Here is a 14687-nt window from a genome sequence, read left to right as displayed (position 1 = left end):
TTTGCATGTTCTTCCCGTGCATGCGTGGGTTCTCTCCGGGTACTCCGGCTTCCTCCCACAGACCAAAAACATGCTCATTAGGTTAATTGATGACTCTAAATTGTCCGTAGGTGTGAGTGTGAGTGTGAATTTTTGTTTGTCCTTTCATGTGGCCCTGCAATCGGCTGGCGACCGGTTCAGGGTGTACCCCGCCTCTCGCCCATTGTAGCTGGGATAGGCTCCAGCCCCCCGCAACCCCGAAAGGGATAGGCGGTATAGATAATGGATGGATGGATAGTTATGTGCTATAACATATTAACTAGTTGTGAAAAGGAGGCAACTTTAGATTAGGGAACATGTTTTGGTTAATAAGTGTTTAACTATTAGTGAATTAGTAATGATCAAGATGTCACTTTAGTATGGGGAACATATTTTAAGTAACAAATACTTAATTTAGAGTTATTTGGACACTATTAATATTTGTAGTTTTGTGTTTTGTTATGTAAGAACAGACCATATTCATTAAGTGGTATTAAGGGAGAATAACTATTCTTGGGGTACTACCACCTTATTAAGTTCATACTAAACAAAGCATATTGAGATCATAATTCATATACAACAACTTCCTTACTCAGTACTAATAAGCAATAATTCTGAGGTTATTGAGGGAAGACTCTTAGTTAATGGCTTACTGGTTGTATAATAAGGCCATGCAGAACAAGGCATTAATAAGTACATAATAATGACTAATTAAGAGCCAATATGTTACTAATTTGCATGTTAATAAGCAACTAATTAATGGTGAATAGGTGTACCTTAAAATAAAGTGTTACCAAAATACCATGCAGAGTAAATGTAAATAAAATATAGTCAAGACATGTTTTATTCATTTTGTGCGACCCAGTACCAAAGGATCCAAAGAAAAAATAGAAGCATTTGTATTCCGTTCTCTTTCCTGTCAGTACAGTACCAGTATGCCTATTATGTCCTGGTATTGTCTGTAGTGACAATTATAAGTAATGCTAACTGTTCCAACAAAAACTAAATGTGAATTCTTTCATTTCTGTTTACAGGTTTGCTCCTGAAAAGATCGCAATTAGTAAGTCCCAAAATGAGCAACTGTGGAAATTCTTTCGTGTATGTTTAAGTGACAGTTTTTTACATTTTATAATTTCATTGAGTTTTAAATAACATTAAAAATTGTTTTAAAATGTTAGTGTGACTGCAGTTATTGTGCCAAAAAATAAATCACTGATTTTTGTGTCTCATACAAAATCACCTCTTACTCAAGCTTTTAAATTATTGCATAGTATCTGCAGATTTTCAGGATAGTTTGATCAATTTAAAAGATTGACATTTCAATACAACTTGAATGAATGAATGAATGAATGAATGAATGAATGAATGAATGAATGAAATTAAATTTAGTTTTGAACATGAGAATCAGCAAGGAAGCATTTATACTCTGAATTAATAAAGGAAGGAATTAATATCTACCAGCTTTTAAGTGTGTTGCTTTCCTGTTGAAGAAGTAACTTGATAACAACTGCTTCATTAGATTAAATGCAAATGTACATCTACCATGCCGCATTTTGTAAATTGTATTAAGTGGCAACTGGGTAAGGTGGGTCTTCTTTTTCTTTCCCAGTCTTCCAATGAATGTTGAAATGCAAAGACTGTGGTGCCTCTGTGTCACGAAGATCGGAGCTTCTTAAACATTATAAGCTTGAACGCAGACATTATGGACGCCACCATTCCTATCCATGCATCCATTTAAACTGTCCATGTACCTGCAAAACCTGGAAGGCCCTTCTGACCCACTTGTCAAGATCTCATCAGCCATCCTCACAAACTGAACTAACCACATTTAAATGTCTCTTATGCAACTGCAATGAACATTCAACTTTAACAGACTATTTTCAACATATAGCTCAGCATCTGAAAAATAGTGAAACTGTTGATTGTGTGTTTCAGGGGTGTTCGTACAGAACAAATATTTATGGTTCATTTCGAACTCACAGAAGCAGAAATCATAAGAACTGCTCAGTAAATGACTTAAAGCCTGAAATAGTAGAGAAACAGGGGTCAAGTTTAGGTGTTTCTGTTGAAAGTCATTGTTCTGATAGTGTTGGTTTTGAGCCCCCAGATTTAAGTGCAGAGGACTTGGATGATTCAAGTTTTGATTTAAATGACTTGACACATAATGTTGAGCTCAAAGTTGCCTCTCTCTTACTGAAGCTAGAACATATTTATCTTGTTTCTAGTGTTGCTGTTGATGAACTTTTGCAAGAGTTTGACTATTTGATTAGCACTGCTTCTGTTCCTCTTATCCATCAAACCATATCTCACCACTTACGGAATGGCAACTGTCAAGTAGATGAAACTGTTCTGCAAGAATTAGCATCTACGATTTGCAAGTCAAATCCAATCACAGCATCATTTAGTGGTCGTGGCCCACTTTCCACTGCCTGGAAGCGAAAGGCGTATTACAAAAAACATTTTAAAACAGTAGAACCTACAGAATTTGTGCTCAACTCCCAAAACAAAAAATCATTTCAATACATCTCTATACTAAAATCGTTACAGCAGATTCTAAGTTGTCAGACTTTTCTAGATCTATCAATCAATTTGAAATCTCCTCATCAAATTCAGTCTCATAGAATTCAGTATAGATGCTTTTATGATGGTAGTAATTATAAAGAAAATTTGCAGTTGTCAAAAGAGTGTGCAATTTCACTTATTTTGTATGTAGATGATTTTGAAGTCTGCAATCCCCTTGGTACCTCGAGAAAAAAACACAAAATCTGTGGGGTATATTGGGCATTAGGAAACTTACCTGCTAGTTGTCACTCATCACTATCTAATATATATTTAGCTGCACTTATTCATAGTGAGGATGTCAAGTGTTATGGTTTTGACAGTGTACTGAAGCCCCTAATAGATGATCTTATCACATTACAACAACAAGGACTGTTTATTGCCAAGTTGGGGAAAACTGTGAAAGGCTTTGTTCATTGTGTAGTAGTAGACAATCTCGGGGCCCACGGTATCGCAGGTTTCGTGGAAAATTTTTCAGGTAAATATTTTTGCAGATTTTGTACAGCAGAAAATGTGGACATTCAAACAAAAGAAGTCAAGTCTGGAGCATTCTGTTTAAGAACAAAGGAAATTCATACTTCTCATCTGAGAGCCATCGAAGAAAATTCATTGAATTGTCATTTTGGTGTAAAAACAAAGTGTGTGCTGTCAGAAAATCTGTCATATTTCAGTGTGACAGAGAGTTTTCCCTCAGATATAGCTCATGATCTGTTTGAAGGAATTATCCCAGTTGAGATTGCTCTTTGTCTTGATGTGCTGATTTCTAAAAAATATTTCACATTAGCCAATTTGAATGAAGCAGTAACAACTTTTCCATTTAAGTGGACTGATAAGACAAACCGCCCCCATCTTGTGCCCCTCACCTACACTGCAAAAAGAACAATTGGAGGAAATGCACATGAGAATTGGAGCCTGTTGAGATTTCTTCCTCTCTTGATTGGAGCCAGAGTTCCTTCAAGTGAACCAGCGTGGCAGGTCCTGTGTGAATTAAAAGACATAGTGGAACTTCTTGTTGCACCTCTTCATACTGAGGACTCTATTTCTTATCTAGACTTCAAGATATCTGAACACAGGGCAGTATTCCAAGAGGTTTTCCCCCATGAAAGAATTCGGCCCAAACATCACTACTTGGAGCATTATCCCCTGTTGATCCGCCAGTTTGGTCCCCTTGTTGCACTATGGACTTTGAGATTTGAAGCAAAACATAGCTTCTACAAAAGAGTAATCCGTCATACAAACTGTTACAAAAATGAATTGTATTCATTAGCCCAGAGGCACCTATTTCAAACTGCGTATAATCTGCACATGTCTGGATTTTCTAAGCCATCTTTGGAGGTTACTGATCTTTCAACACTTCCCCTTGATGTTCTGAATGAGGATATTGTACTGGCAGTCAAAGAGAAACACCCACATATGGACACTGTGAACCTTGCAAAAAATGTATCCTACAATGGTTACAACTACAGGACTGGAATGGTGGTAGCCCATGGGTCGCTGGCTGGACTTCCAGAGTTTTGTGAAATAGTTCAGATGATTGTGCTACAAGAGACACTATTTTTTATTGTCAAAAAACTGAATGGATGGTACCTGGAGCATTATCGAGCCTATGACTTAGTTGTATTTACTACTAAAGAACTACGGCTTGTTGGGGTGCAAGAACTGACAGATCCCTACCCTCTGGTTTACTACATGGTTCGCGGACGGCGCATCATCTCTCTGAAGAGATACATACATGTATAAGGTTGTATATGAGTGGGTGTAGGTTTTCTCATTTAATTTTCTCATTTTTTCACTTGCTTTTGTTTTATTAGTCTATTTAATTGTCAGAAAAAAAATGCACCCAGTTTGCTAAGAATGTCCCCTTTTCCTCTAATAGCTCCTGACCTAATTCTAATGAAATAGGCACATTTTTTTTGAAGGTAACATTAGGCCTTAGCAGTTTGATTTTCACAAATATTGGTAATTTCCTTTCTCATTCATTCATTCATTCATTCATTCATTCATTCATTCATTCATTCATTCATTCATTATTTCATCCATTCATTCATTATTTCATTCATTCATTCATTATTTCATTCATTATTTCATTCATACATATTCAGTTCATATTTACTGTGAAATGTCTTATTTTTTTCACCAGAATTTTAACTATGAATTGGCTCCAAGTTATGGCTAATTTTGTACCACACCTAATACTGTATTTTTATTCTTGTCTTTACTAGATCCTTTTGGATGGGCTGACATGGCAGAGAAAAGGCCAGCTAAGTTGCGAGTGATTTTAAATCCTGATGACACCAGGAAGCTAATTCTGCCTGGTGGAATTCCAGAGACAGTGGAAGAGCTTATCAATCAAGTCAGGAAGATGTGTGGGTTAAATGGCAATTTTAGACTGCAGTACCAAGACAGAGACTTTGGAGATGCATTAGTGAACTTGACATCTACTACTGAACTTGAAAATTTGGCAACTATCAAGGTCATCCCAGTAACTGATGATAGCCCAGCCATCCCTGTCTGTGATGAGGTAGAATCTACTCAAACAGATGGCACAGAGCTCCTGTCCTCACCCTCCAGCTCTATCTCTACAAGAACCCAGATGTGGCCAAGAGAGTTTCCGATACCAACATTCTTCTACGACACTGAACTGCAGTTAGAAAAGGGAAATGCAGTGTATAGGTCAAACAAGAGACCGTTGACACCAAGTCCTAAAACAATTTCAGATATTCTGAAAAAGGTAGCAGAAGAGATTTACAAGTACAAACCCTACCCAACAGATGCTGACTTCAGTGACGTAGCCAAAGCACTAATCAAGAAGCATCCATGCCTCTCTGAACCTGGTTTGTACAACGGTTGCTACGGATGGAAAAACCGGCTGAAGACAAAAATGGGCAACTACCGAACTCAGCTAAAGGGCATTGGATGTGCTGAATTACTTGCAAATTCACTGAAGTCCAAAGCTCTGGAGGATGCATTGCCAGCAAAAAAAGTAAAGAGACCTAGGAGAGGAGAAGCCAACCACATTCCTGACATTCCAACTGGAGAGACTCCAGATAATTTGGAAGATGACAGAGTGACACTTTTGAGTGAAGTGAGGAAGCGAAACAATCGTGCAGTGATAAAGAACAAAATGGACAAGACCTTTTCACTGCGAAGACAAGAAATTGTGGCAAAGGAATCAGCAGTGGAAGAGGTGAAAGAGAGATGGCCTGCATTGTTCACAGTGGATGAGGTAAGTAACTTTTTCAGTAGCAATAGGTCAGTGGTGGCCTGTAAATCAAATGATATTGATTAAACCAAAGCAATTCAGAATGCATATTTAGGTCCTGTCACAAAAAAGATCTCACACACCACACAGTTTTAATGTTTTAATGTAATATGTAATATACAATGTAATAACATTTTCTTGTGATATTTTGTTTTATATAGATCAATGCTGAATTTATGAGGATTACTACTGTTCCACTTCAACCGCGATTCCTGGCTTCTTTGGACAAGCACCACAGCAAGCTGATTGAGATCATCAGGAACAAGGGAGGAGCTGTCAGAGAGAAGACACGGGGTGTGCTGAAAGTTCTTGATCAGGTGTGTATTTGCTCAATACTGCAAAACTTGCCTTGTATCAGATAAATAGTAAAATTGTAAATAAAAGCAGTCATGTTCATGTGTCATATTGTCAGCACATTTGATTGTGGAGATCACATGTTGGACAATGTTTATCTTCTGAGTTTGACAGGCTATTCACTGGTTTGCCCAAACAATTTGTTATACAGCAATTACTGTAGGTCTAAATTCTCATTTATACATTTTCATGTTTGCATCTTCAGTCAAGTTGCACAATTTGATAGCATGATTTTGCGTGTTTGTGTTTTGCACTCTCACCTAGAGCCTGGATGTGAGCCTAAAGAGAGAGTGTCTGCTGAAGTGCCTCATCCTGTACCTTGGGGAAGACGTACAAAAACTGATCAAGGAGTTTCTGGTAAGATATTTTGCAGTTAATCGTTTCAGCTTCAGACAAGGTAGGACATTGGGTATTTAAACTTTAAAGCTCATTTACATGATCCCAGGTCCTATAAAAGTACTCAGACTGATTTATGATAATAAATTCATGTACATTTGCTGATGCCATTTAAAATGTCTACACTACATACACAACATACAATACATAACATACAGTGAGCAAGTAAACTCTAGCAGATAGAGCATGAACACTTGTCCAGATATACTGTGAGCAGTCTCACAATGAAGACTAGATGGAGCAGAGACCAGGAGCTGCTGCTCACTTCCAGACACTTACTGGACTCTGAGGAGCTCTGGAGGAATCTGAGTCTGCCCTGATCTCTATAACTATAACAAACTTTGCACACACATCATTCACAGTGAAGCTCAAACATGCAATGTTAGAAACAAAGAGAAAACACATTTTAAAATAATCTTAATTGAAGTATGTATGTATGCTACTGTACTATTTAATATTTTTATGTCACAGCAGATGTTAGAACTTTTTAGAGGATAGCTTTAAATACTTGGACCAATATTTTACTTGCCATAAAGCTGAATGTTTGAGGTTCTAGATCACATGTCAAACTCAAGGCCGTACTCTGAGTCATGAGTCATCCTCACCTTCCCATGGAGCCATTAACACCCGAGTTACTGACTATTCATACTTACCAAACACACAAGCAACTCAGTCGTAATCATAAAACGATGCTATGATAACAAATATCTCTTATCTATCAGTGAAGAAATACAAGTATGGAATTTAACGAGATGCGACACAATAAACACAATATAAGTGTAACAGAAATGGTACTTACTTTTTTTGATTCACATGACACTCAGGAGTACAATAAATGTCTTGTCTTTTGTTAGGTTGCTGAGAAGGATGACGCCGAAAGAGAGCTTCAGCAGTGCACAATGGCAGTGTTTGTCATCAGGGAGGAAGAGGATCCGTTAAAGCCACCATGTGACATAGGCATCATTATTGAAGGTGTGGAGGTGCTTAATGAGCTGCCATCAGTTGCACATGGATGTGCCCTCTGATTTGGCCTCATCTATGCTCTAAACTTGAGCTATCCAGGTGAGCTCAAACACACTTTCGATGCACTGCAGAAAATATTCATGGAGATTGAACCCAAGAGAATGACACGCAGAGTGTGCAGTCTGAGTGTCAAGCTCTAAATATGGGGTTGCTCAAAGAAAGACATTTGGATACAACATGTTATTCTGTTTTATTGCTTGTATTCAAATACATTCCAGAATAATGTAAGGGGTAATTGTTACATAAGAGAGAAACTAGCTTTAATTCAAAACACGATTAAATTTGTGATTTTCTGTGTTAACAGAATTCTTTCTGTTGTATAAATATTGTGGCACATATATCAACATTGAAATGTGACTAATGCTAAATTCAGTAAGCAGTGTAAGAGCACTAGTGGTTATGTTTTTTTCCTTGAACTGCCTTTATTCATAATTGCACTCACAGCAGCTTTGTTTTTCCTTGCTTTATTTTTTGGGGTCCCCTGCATTTGTAATGGTTCAAAAATAATGATATTCCTACATTTATATCATTTTGTCAAATGATAGCAAAGAGTTAACACTTTCTATTTTTATACTGTTTTATTACTGTTACTGTTTTATAATGCTGTTACTTTGGATCTCTGAAGTTATAAAGAAGAGGTGAACAAACCAGTTTTACATGTTAAGATGTGTAAGTTGATGTGTTTACAGTTTCATTAGGTGTAAAAAAAAAAAAGAACATGATGAAAAGACCACATTTTATTTAACTTTACATGAAAGTTTTATTTTTCCTAAGTGTTGTTGTGTGAAACACACACTGGTCTGTTGTACTGGTAACAACATTGACATAGTTTTATTAAGTTTTTGATGGATTTTTTATGATTATTTTGAAAGATGATGCAAAAATAAATGGTCTTTGAAGAGAATTTTCCTGTTTTTAGTTTTATCTGCAGTGAATCAGTTCGGTGAATTCTAGTTTTATATTATAAGGAATTTAGCTTTTGTTTGTGGTGAAAATTTAAGTTGTAAAAAGTAAAAAAAAACATCATTATTTGACCTACTTGACCTACATTAAGTAAAACTTTGGCTTGGGACTAAATATAATGTATTGATTAAGGTATAATTGAAATTATACTTTGTACTGAATCAGAAATTGAGGAAAAATTGAAAAAAATGCATGTAACAAAATTACAGTTCAATTCAATTCAATTCAATTTTATTTGTATAGCGCCAAATCACAACAGAAGTTGTCTCAGGACACTTTCCATATAGAGCTGGTACAGACCAAGCTCTTTTATCTACAAAGAAACCAACAATTCCCCCATGAGCAAGCACTTGGCGACAGTGGCGAGGAAAAACTTCCTTTTAACAGGCAGAAACCTCGAGCAGAACCAGACTCTGGGTGGGCGGCCATCTGCCTCGACCGGTTGGGTGAGAGAGGAAGAGCAAGAGAGGGAGAGTGAGACAGACAGACAGACAGACAGACAGACAGAAATGCAGTCAGAGAGAGAGACAGAGAGACAGAGACAGAGACAGAGACAGAGAGACAGACATGCAGTCACAGTAACAGTGACAGTGGATGTAATAACAGCAGTAGCAGTTGCAGTGGATGTCAGGCAGGGCCAAGGCAGGAGATGCAGCTGAAATCCACAATCCAGATTCAGCCACTGTCCATGGGAACCTGCAAGACGACAAAGCACAGAGACTCCGGGGAAGGAGCTAAGCTAGCAACACGCCGTGGTAGGACATGAGAGCGTGCAGATGGAGAGGGACAGAAGGACAGAGGAGCTCGGTGTATCTTTGGATGTCCCCCGACAGTCTAATCCTATAGCAGCATAACTAGGGGCTGGTCCAGGACAAGCCTGAGCCAGCCCTAACTATAAGCTTTATCAAAAAGGAAAGTTTTAAGCCTACTCTTAAATGTAGAGACAGTGTCTGCCTCCCGGACAAAGACTGGAAGATGGTTCCACAGGAGAGGAGCTTGATAGCTAAATGCTCTGACTCCTGTTCTGCTTTTTGAGACTTTAGGAACCATAAGTAGACCTGCATTCTGGGAACGCAGTGTTCGAGTAGGGCAATAAGGTACTATGAGCTCTTTAAGATAAGAAGGTGCCTGGCCATTTATGGCTTTGTAAGTAAGGAGGAGAATTTTAAACTCTATTCTAAACTTTACAGGGAGCCAGTGCAAAGTGGCGAGTATTGGAGAAATATGATCTCGCTTCCTGGTTTTTGTCAGAACACATGCTGCAGCGTTCTGGAGCAACTGGAGAATATTCAGCAACGAATTTGGGCAGCCTGATAGTAAAGAATTGCAATAATCCAGCCTGGAAGTTACGAATGCATGGACTAGTTTTTCTGCATCATTTTGAGACAAAATATGCCTGATTTTTGCGATATTACGTAGGTGAAAAAAGGCAGTCCTTGAAATTTGTTTTACATGGGAGTGAAAGGACATGTCTTGGTCAAAGATAACTCCCAGATTCTTTACAGTGGTGCTGGAGGCCAGCGCAATACCATCCATAACTGCTATGTCATCAGAAAGTGACTTTCTAAGATGTTTAGGGCCTACTACTATAACTTCAGTTTTGTCCGAGTTTAGCATCAGAAAATTGCAGGTCATCCAGGTCTTTATGTCATGAAGACATGCTTGTAGTCTAGTTAACTGACTGGTTTCTTCCGGTTTCATTGATAAATATAGCTGGGTATCATCTGCATAGCAATGAAAATTTATTGAGTGCTTCCTGATAATCTTACCTAAAGGAAGCATATATAAGGTGAATAGAATTGGTCCAAGCACAGAACCCTGCGGAACTCCATAGCTGACTTTAGTGAGCACAGAGGAGTCGTCATTAACGCGTACAAACTGAGAGCGATCTGACAAGTAGGATTTAAACCAGCTTAGCGCAGTTCCCTTAATGCCAATGAAATGTTCCAGTGTCTGCAATAGGATGCCATGGTCAATGGTGTCAAATGCAGCACTAAGATCCAGTAAGACTAGTACAGAGACAAATCCTTTATCAGATGCAATTAGAAGGTCATTTGTAACTTTAACCAGTGCTGTCTCTGTGCTATGATGCACTCTAAATCCTGACTGGAAATCCTCAAATAAACTATTATTGTTTAGAAAGTCGCACAGCTGATTGGCAACTGCTTTCTCAAGAGTTTTTGAGAGAAAGGGAAGGTTGGATATCGGTCTATAGTTGGCTAAAACCCCTGGATCAAGAGTAGGCTTTTTCAGTAGCGGTTTTATCACAGCTACTTTAAAGGACTGTGGTACGTAGCCTGTTGATAAAGAGAGATTGATCATGTCTAAAACTGTAGAGTCAATTAGAGGTAATACTTCTTTAAACAGCTTAGTCGGGATAGGATCTAAAATACAGGTAGATGATTTTGATGATGAAATTATTGAAATTAGTTGGTGAAGGTCAACAGGAGTAAAACAGTCTAATACTGCGACAGACTGAGTAACAGTTTCTATGATTTCTGCGTTTGAAGACAAAACAGTACCTGTTAACGGCAGGAGTCGATGAATTCTGTCTCTAATAGTTAGAATTTTATCATTAAAGAAGCTCATGAAGTCATTACTGTTCAGAGCTAAAGGAATACATGGTTCAATAGAATTATGGCTCTCTGTCAGCCTGGCTACAGTGCTGAAGAGAAACCTGGGATTGTTCTTATTTTCCTCTATTAGTGCAGAGTAATAGGCTGCCCTGGCACTGCGGAGGGCTTTCCTGTATATTTTAAGACTGTCTTGCCAGGCGGACCGAAATTCTTCCAGATTGGTAGAACGCCATTTCCTTTCTATTTTCCGTGAAGTTTGCTTTAATTTGCGGGTTTGAGGAGTATACCATGGAGCTAACCTCCTCTGTTTAATTTTCTTCTTTTTTAGGGGAGCAACAGAGTCAAGTGTCATACGCAACAATCCTGTAGCACTGTCAACCAGGAAGTCAATCTGGGAGGGACTAACGTTAGCATAAGACTCCTCTGTTGTATTGAGACATGGCATTGAATTAAATACTGATGGGATCATATCCTTAAATTTAGCTACAGCACTATCAGACAGGAGTCTGGTATAAGAATTTTTGCCTGCTGGCTGGTAGTCTGGTAATATGAATTCGAAAGTTATTAAATGATGGTCTGATAAAAGAGGATTCTGTGAGGAGACGATTAAGTCTTCGATTTCAATGCCATATGTCAGAACAAGGTCGAGGGTGTGGTTAAAACAGTGAGTCGGTTCATGTACATTCTGGCGGAAGCCAACTGAGTCTAATACTGAGATAAACGCAGTGCTAGCAACTCCACCTCCTCTGCCGCTGCCTCGAGGAATGTGGGTATTAATATGGCTCGGAGGAGTAGCTTCATTTAGGCTCACATACTCTTCAGGACACAGCCAGGTTTCAGTCAGACAAAATAAATCAACATTATGGTCTGATATTAACTCATTTACTAGAACAGCTTTAGAGGACAGAGATCTGATGTTAAGGAGTCCACATTTAATTCTCCTATCTTGTTGTACTATTGCAGAGGTTGTTCTAATTTTAATTAGATTCTTATGTTTAACTCCTCTTCTCTGTACTTTTGGTTTACTTAGTTTACGTGGTCGGGGGGCAGACACAGTCTCTATGGAGTGTTGGGTGGGTAACTGCTCTAATGGAGGTGCAGAGAAGCGTGTAGGACTGCAGCTCTGCCTTCTGGTCTCAACTCTGAGTTTGAGACCAGGAGGCAGAGCTGCAGTCCTACACGTCCTACAAGCAGTGCCATTACAATGAGAGATAACATTTTCAAGTCTGATTTATCTCAAAAGTATCAATTAATACAGGAACTATGATTCCTGAACAGTCAACTTGTAAAACAATTTTAACAGCAACTTCATTACAGCTGAATGAACTTTGCCTGAACTTCCTTCGCTGTATTTTTATAGGAAAAGTAACAATGTATTTATTATATCTTTGCCAGCTCGATGACTTTAAGAATTTATGGGGGAAAAAACACCGAAAAGGTAACGAATAAATTTAATAAATAGTTAAAAAGAAATTTCACTTTTAAGGAATCCAAAACAGCTAAAGATGCCCAATTATAATGTGACTGTTTAAACTACAGATTGTTATGAGGTAGATGAGGCAATGGACTAATATTTAAAAAATGTGGATCAAAACCTCTTTCTTGAACTTAAAAATACTGGGCATATGGATTCAGAAGTGCTTTTAGAAGGTTCTAAAAGTTTAAAGGAGTTTCTTTGGATAGTTCAAATGCAATGCATAGATTAAGCCAAACAACAGTATAAATGCATCAGCCAACCTGGGAAGATCTCTTACAACAATTTCATCTTCGATTACAACAGAAATGCTCTCAGGGTTGAAGTGGACTGCAGCAGTAGCATTGTCAGTGACCACAGTGAGGAGAGCCAGAGGGGTGTCAGCAATATCTGGCTCATTTTCCTGCTGCAAAGGAAAGGTTGAAATTAATATACTGTATGCTCATCTGTGCTTTCATGCACTTAAATGAGAGGTTCATGTTTTTCCAGGTCTGTCTTAATATAGCACTCACATGGCAAATTGTATGTTGAAAATTACTGCCAAATGTGATGATTTCGTCTGTCCATACTGACCATACAATAATTCCTAATTTAACTCCCCTGTTCTCATGAGGCTTTAGCAATCTGACACAGACACTGTTTCCTTTCTTTCAGCAGCAGAGAGATAAATCCCAGTATAGGTTTATTGCTGGGTGAAAACACCAACAGGACCAACACATGACTGATGGAACAAGCATATCCACATAATTTGTCTAAGTCACAAACCTGAAGCTTCATTTTAGTTACAACTGATTATAATTTTTTTTCAGTTAGAAACAGTGAGTGTGGATTTGATCCTAATTTCTTAAAGTTGGGTCATGTTAGGAAGGGTGGCTAGTATTGAGAGGAAAATGTGTTACAATAACTAAAAATTCTTCAACTGTACATATCACATTGAGCACTGTATTGACATAGATCTGAAAAAGTGGCCAGAGTGCGCCTCATGTTGACATCATGTTGTTCCTAGATTGACAATGAAAAAATTGTCAGAGACAGACAAAAAGTCCATTGACCACAACGTCTGCAAATAATGTGATCAACATCGAGCCCATGACAAAGTTAAAGTGTTAAACTCACTTGCAGATCATAAATCCTTAGGATCTCCTGCAATCCGTACAGCTGGCCACCTCTCCAAAAACTCTTTCACCCGTGGATGTTCTTGAACAATATCTTGACGGCGAAGGGCAAAGGTTATGTGCATAAGCTTTTGTATCAGTAACTGGTTTTTCTCTGTTTTTTCGACCTTTTGTTTGATTTGCAGTCTCATTTGGTCTAGCATGGCCTGGTTCTCTCCTCTGGGAAACTTGGGTAGGTTGTTAACCTCAGCTCGTCAGGCTCTCTTTATGTTGGAACAGGGGTGCTCATTCTCAGGGTTGCTCCGGCTATTCTGCCTGCGTTGATGGACACCTTGGCACACCCAGATCGAGCCAGCTTGGTACAGTAATTCCCCATTTTGAACTTCAAGCAGACCTTCCACCCATACCAGCCGTTCTCACTTCCAAGCTCTCTGAGACACAGGTTAGCTGTAACCAGAGCTTACCCACTTCCCTGTCGTTTGGGTACGGTTTAAAGCTGTGCATCGTTTCTGCCATGTTTTCCAGGATGTTGCGCTTTTGGGACCTTGTCAATTTCAGTGTCTTTCCAGATCTTTCTAAAGCAGCGTTTCCTTCTTCAAGTACACACTCCACTTCATAAGAAAAAGTTGGCAGAGGGAAACAATCAGGCCAGTTCTTCTGACGCTGTGTTAAAGGTACATGTGGAAGAATGTCTGTATCTGAACTTGCAGTTGAGGTGGAGTCACTTTCAGATCTTGTGACTTTCAACGTGCCCTTCTCTGGCAACTCCTGAATGTCCACAAGAACACTGAGTTGTCCATCAAAGTCAGGATCCTCATACTGGAGGGTAAAGTCGCAGTCCAATCTTGGCTTGAACCTCTCTTGCATTATGCTCTTCAGCTCCTCTACAGACTGCGGTCGCTCGGTTAGAATGAGCTTCATGGCAACATCTGTGGCAACATACCCAC

General features: G+C 38.7%; 1 protein-coding gene across 1 annotated transcript; it reads left to right on the top strand.

Moving 5' to 3' along the window:
* The first annotated feature begins 1058 nt into the window (after positions 1–1058).
* Positions 1059–8514, top strand: LOC139334958 (sterile alpha motif domain-containing protein 3-like). Its single transcript, XM_070968268.1, has 5 exons — positions 1059–1078; positions 4800–5803; positions 6001–6156; positions 6458–6550; positions 7444–8514. Exons 2-5 carry the CDS (start codon positions 4820–4822, stop codon positions 7612–7614), a joined length of 1404 nt encoding a protein of 467 aa, XP_070824369.1. The 5' UTR covers positions 1059–1078; positions 4800–4819; the 3' UTR covers positions 7615–8514.
* The last annotated feature ends 6173 nt before the right edge of the window (positions 8515–14687 follow it).

The sequence above is a fragment of the Chaetodon trifascialis genome, chromosome 8 (genome assembly GCF_039877785.1).
Source record: "Chaetodon trifascialis isolate fChaTrf1 chromosome 8, fChaTrf1.hap1, whole genome shotgun sequence".
NCBI lineage: Eukaryota > Metazoa > Chordata > Actinopteri > Chaetodontiformes > Chaetodontidae > Chaetodon > Chaetodon trifascialis.
Note: the sequence above shows the minus strand (reverse complement) of the source record. Positions and strands in the feature narration are given on the sequence as shown.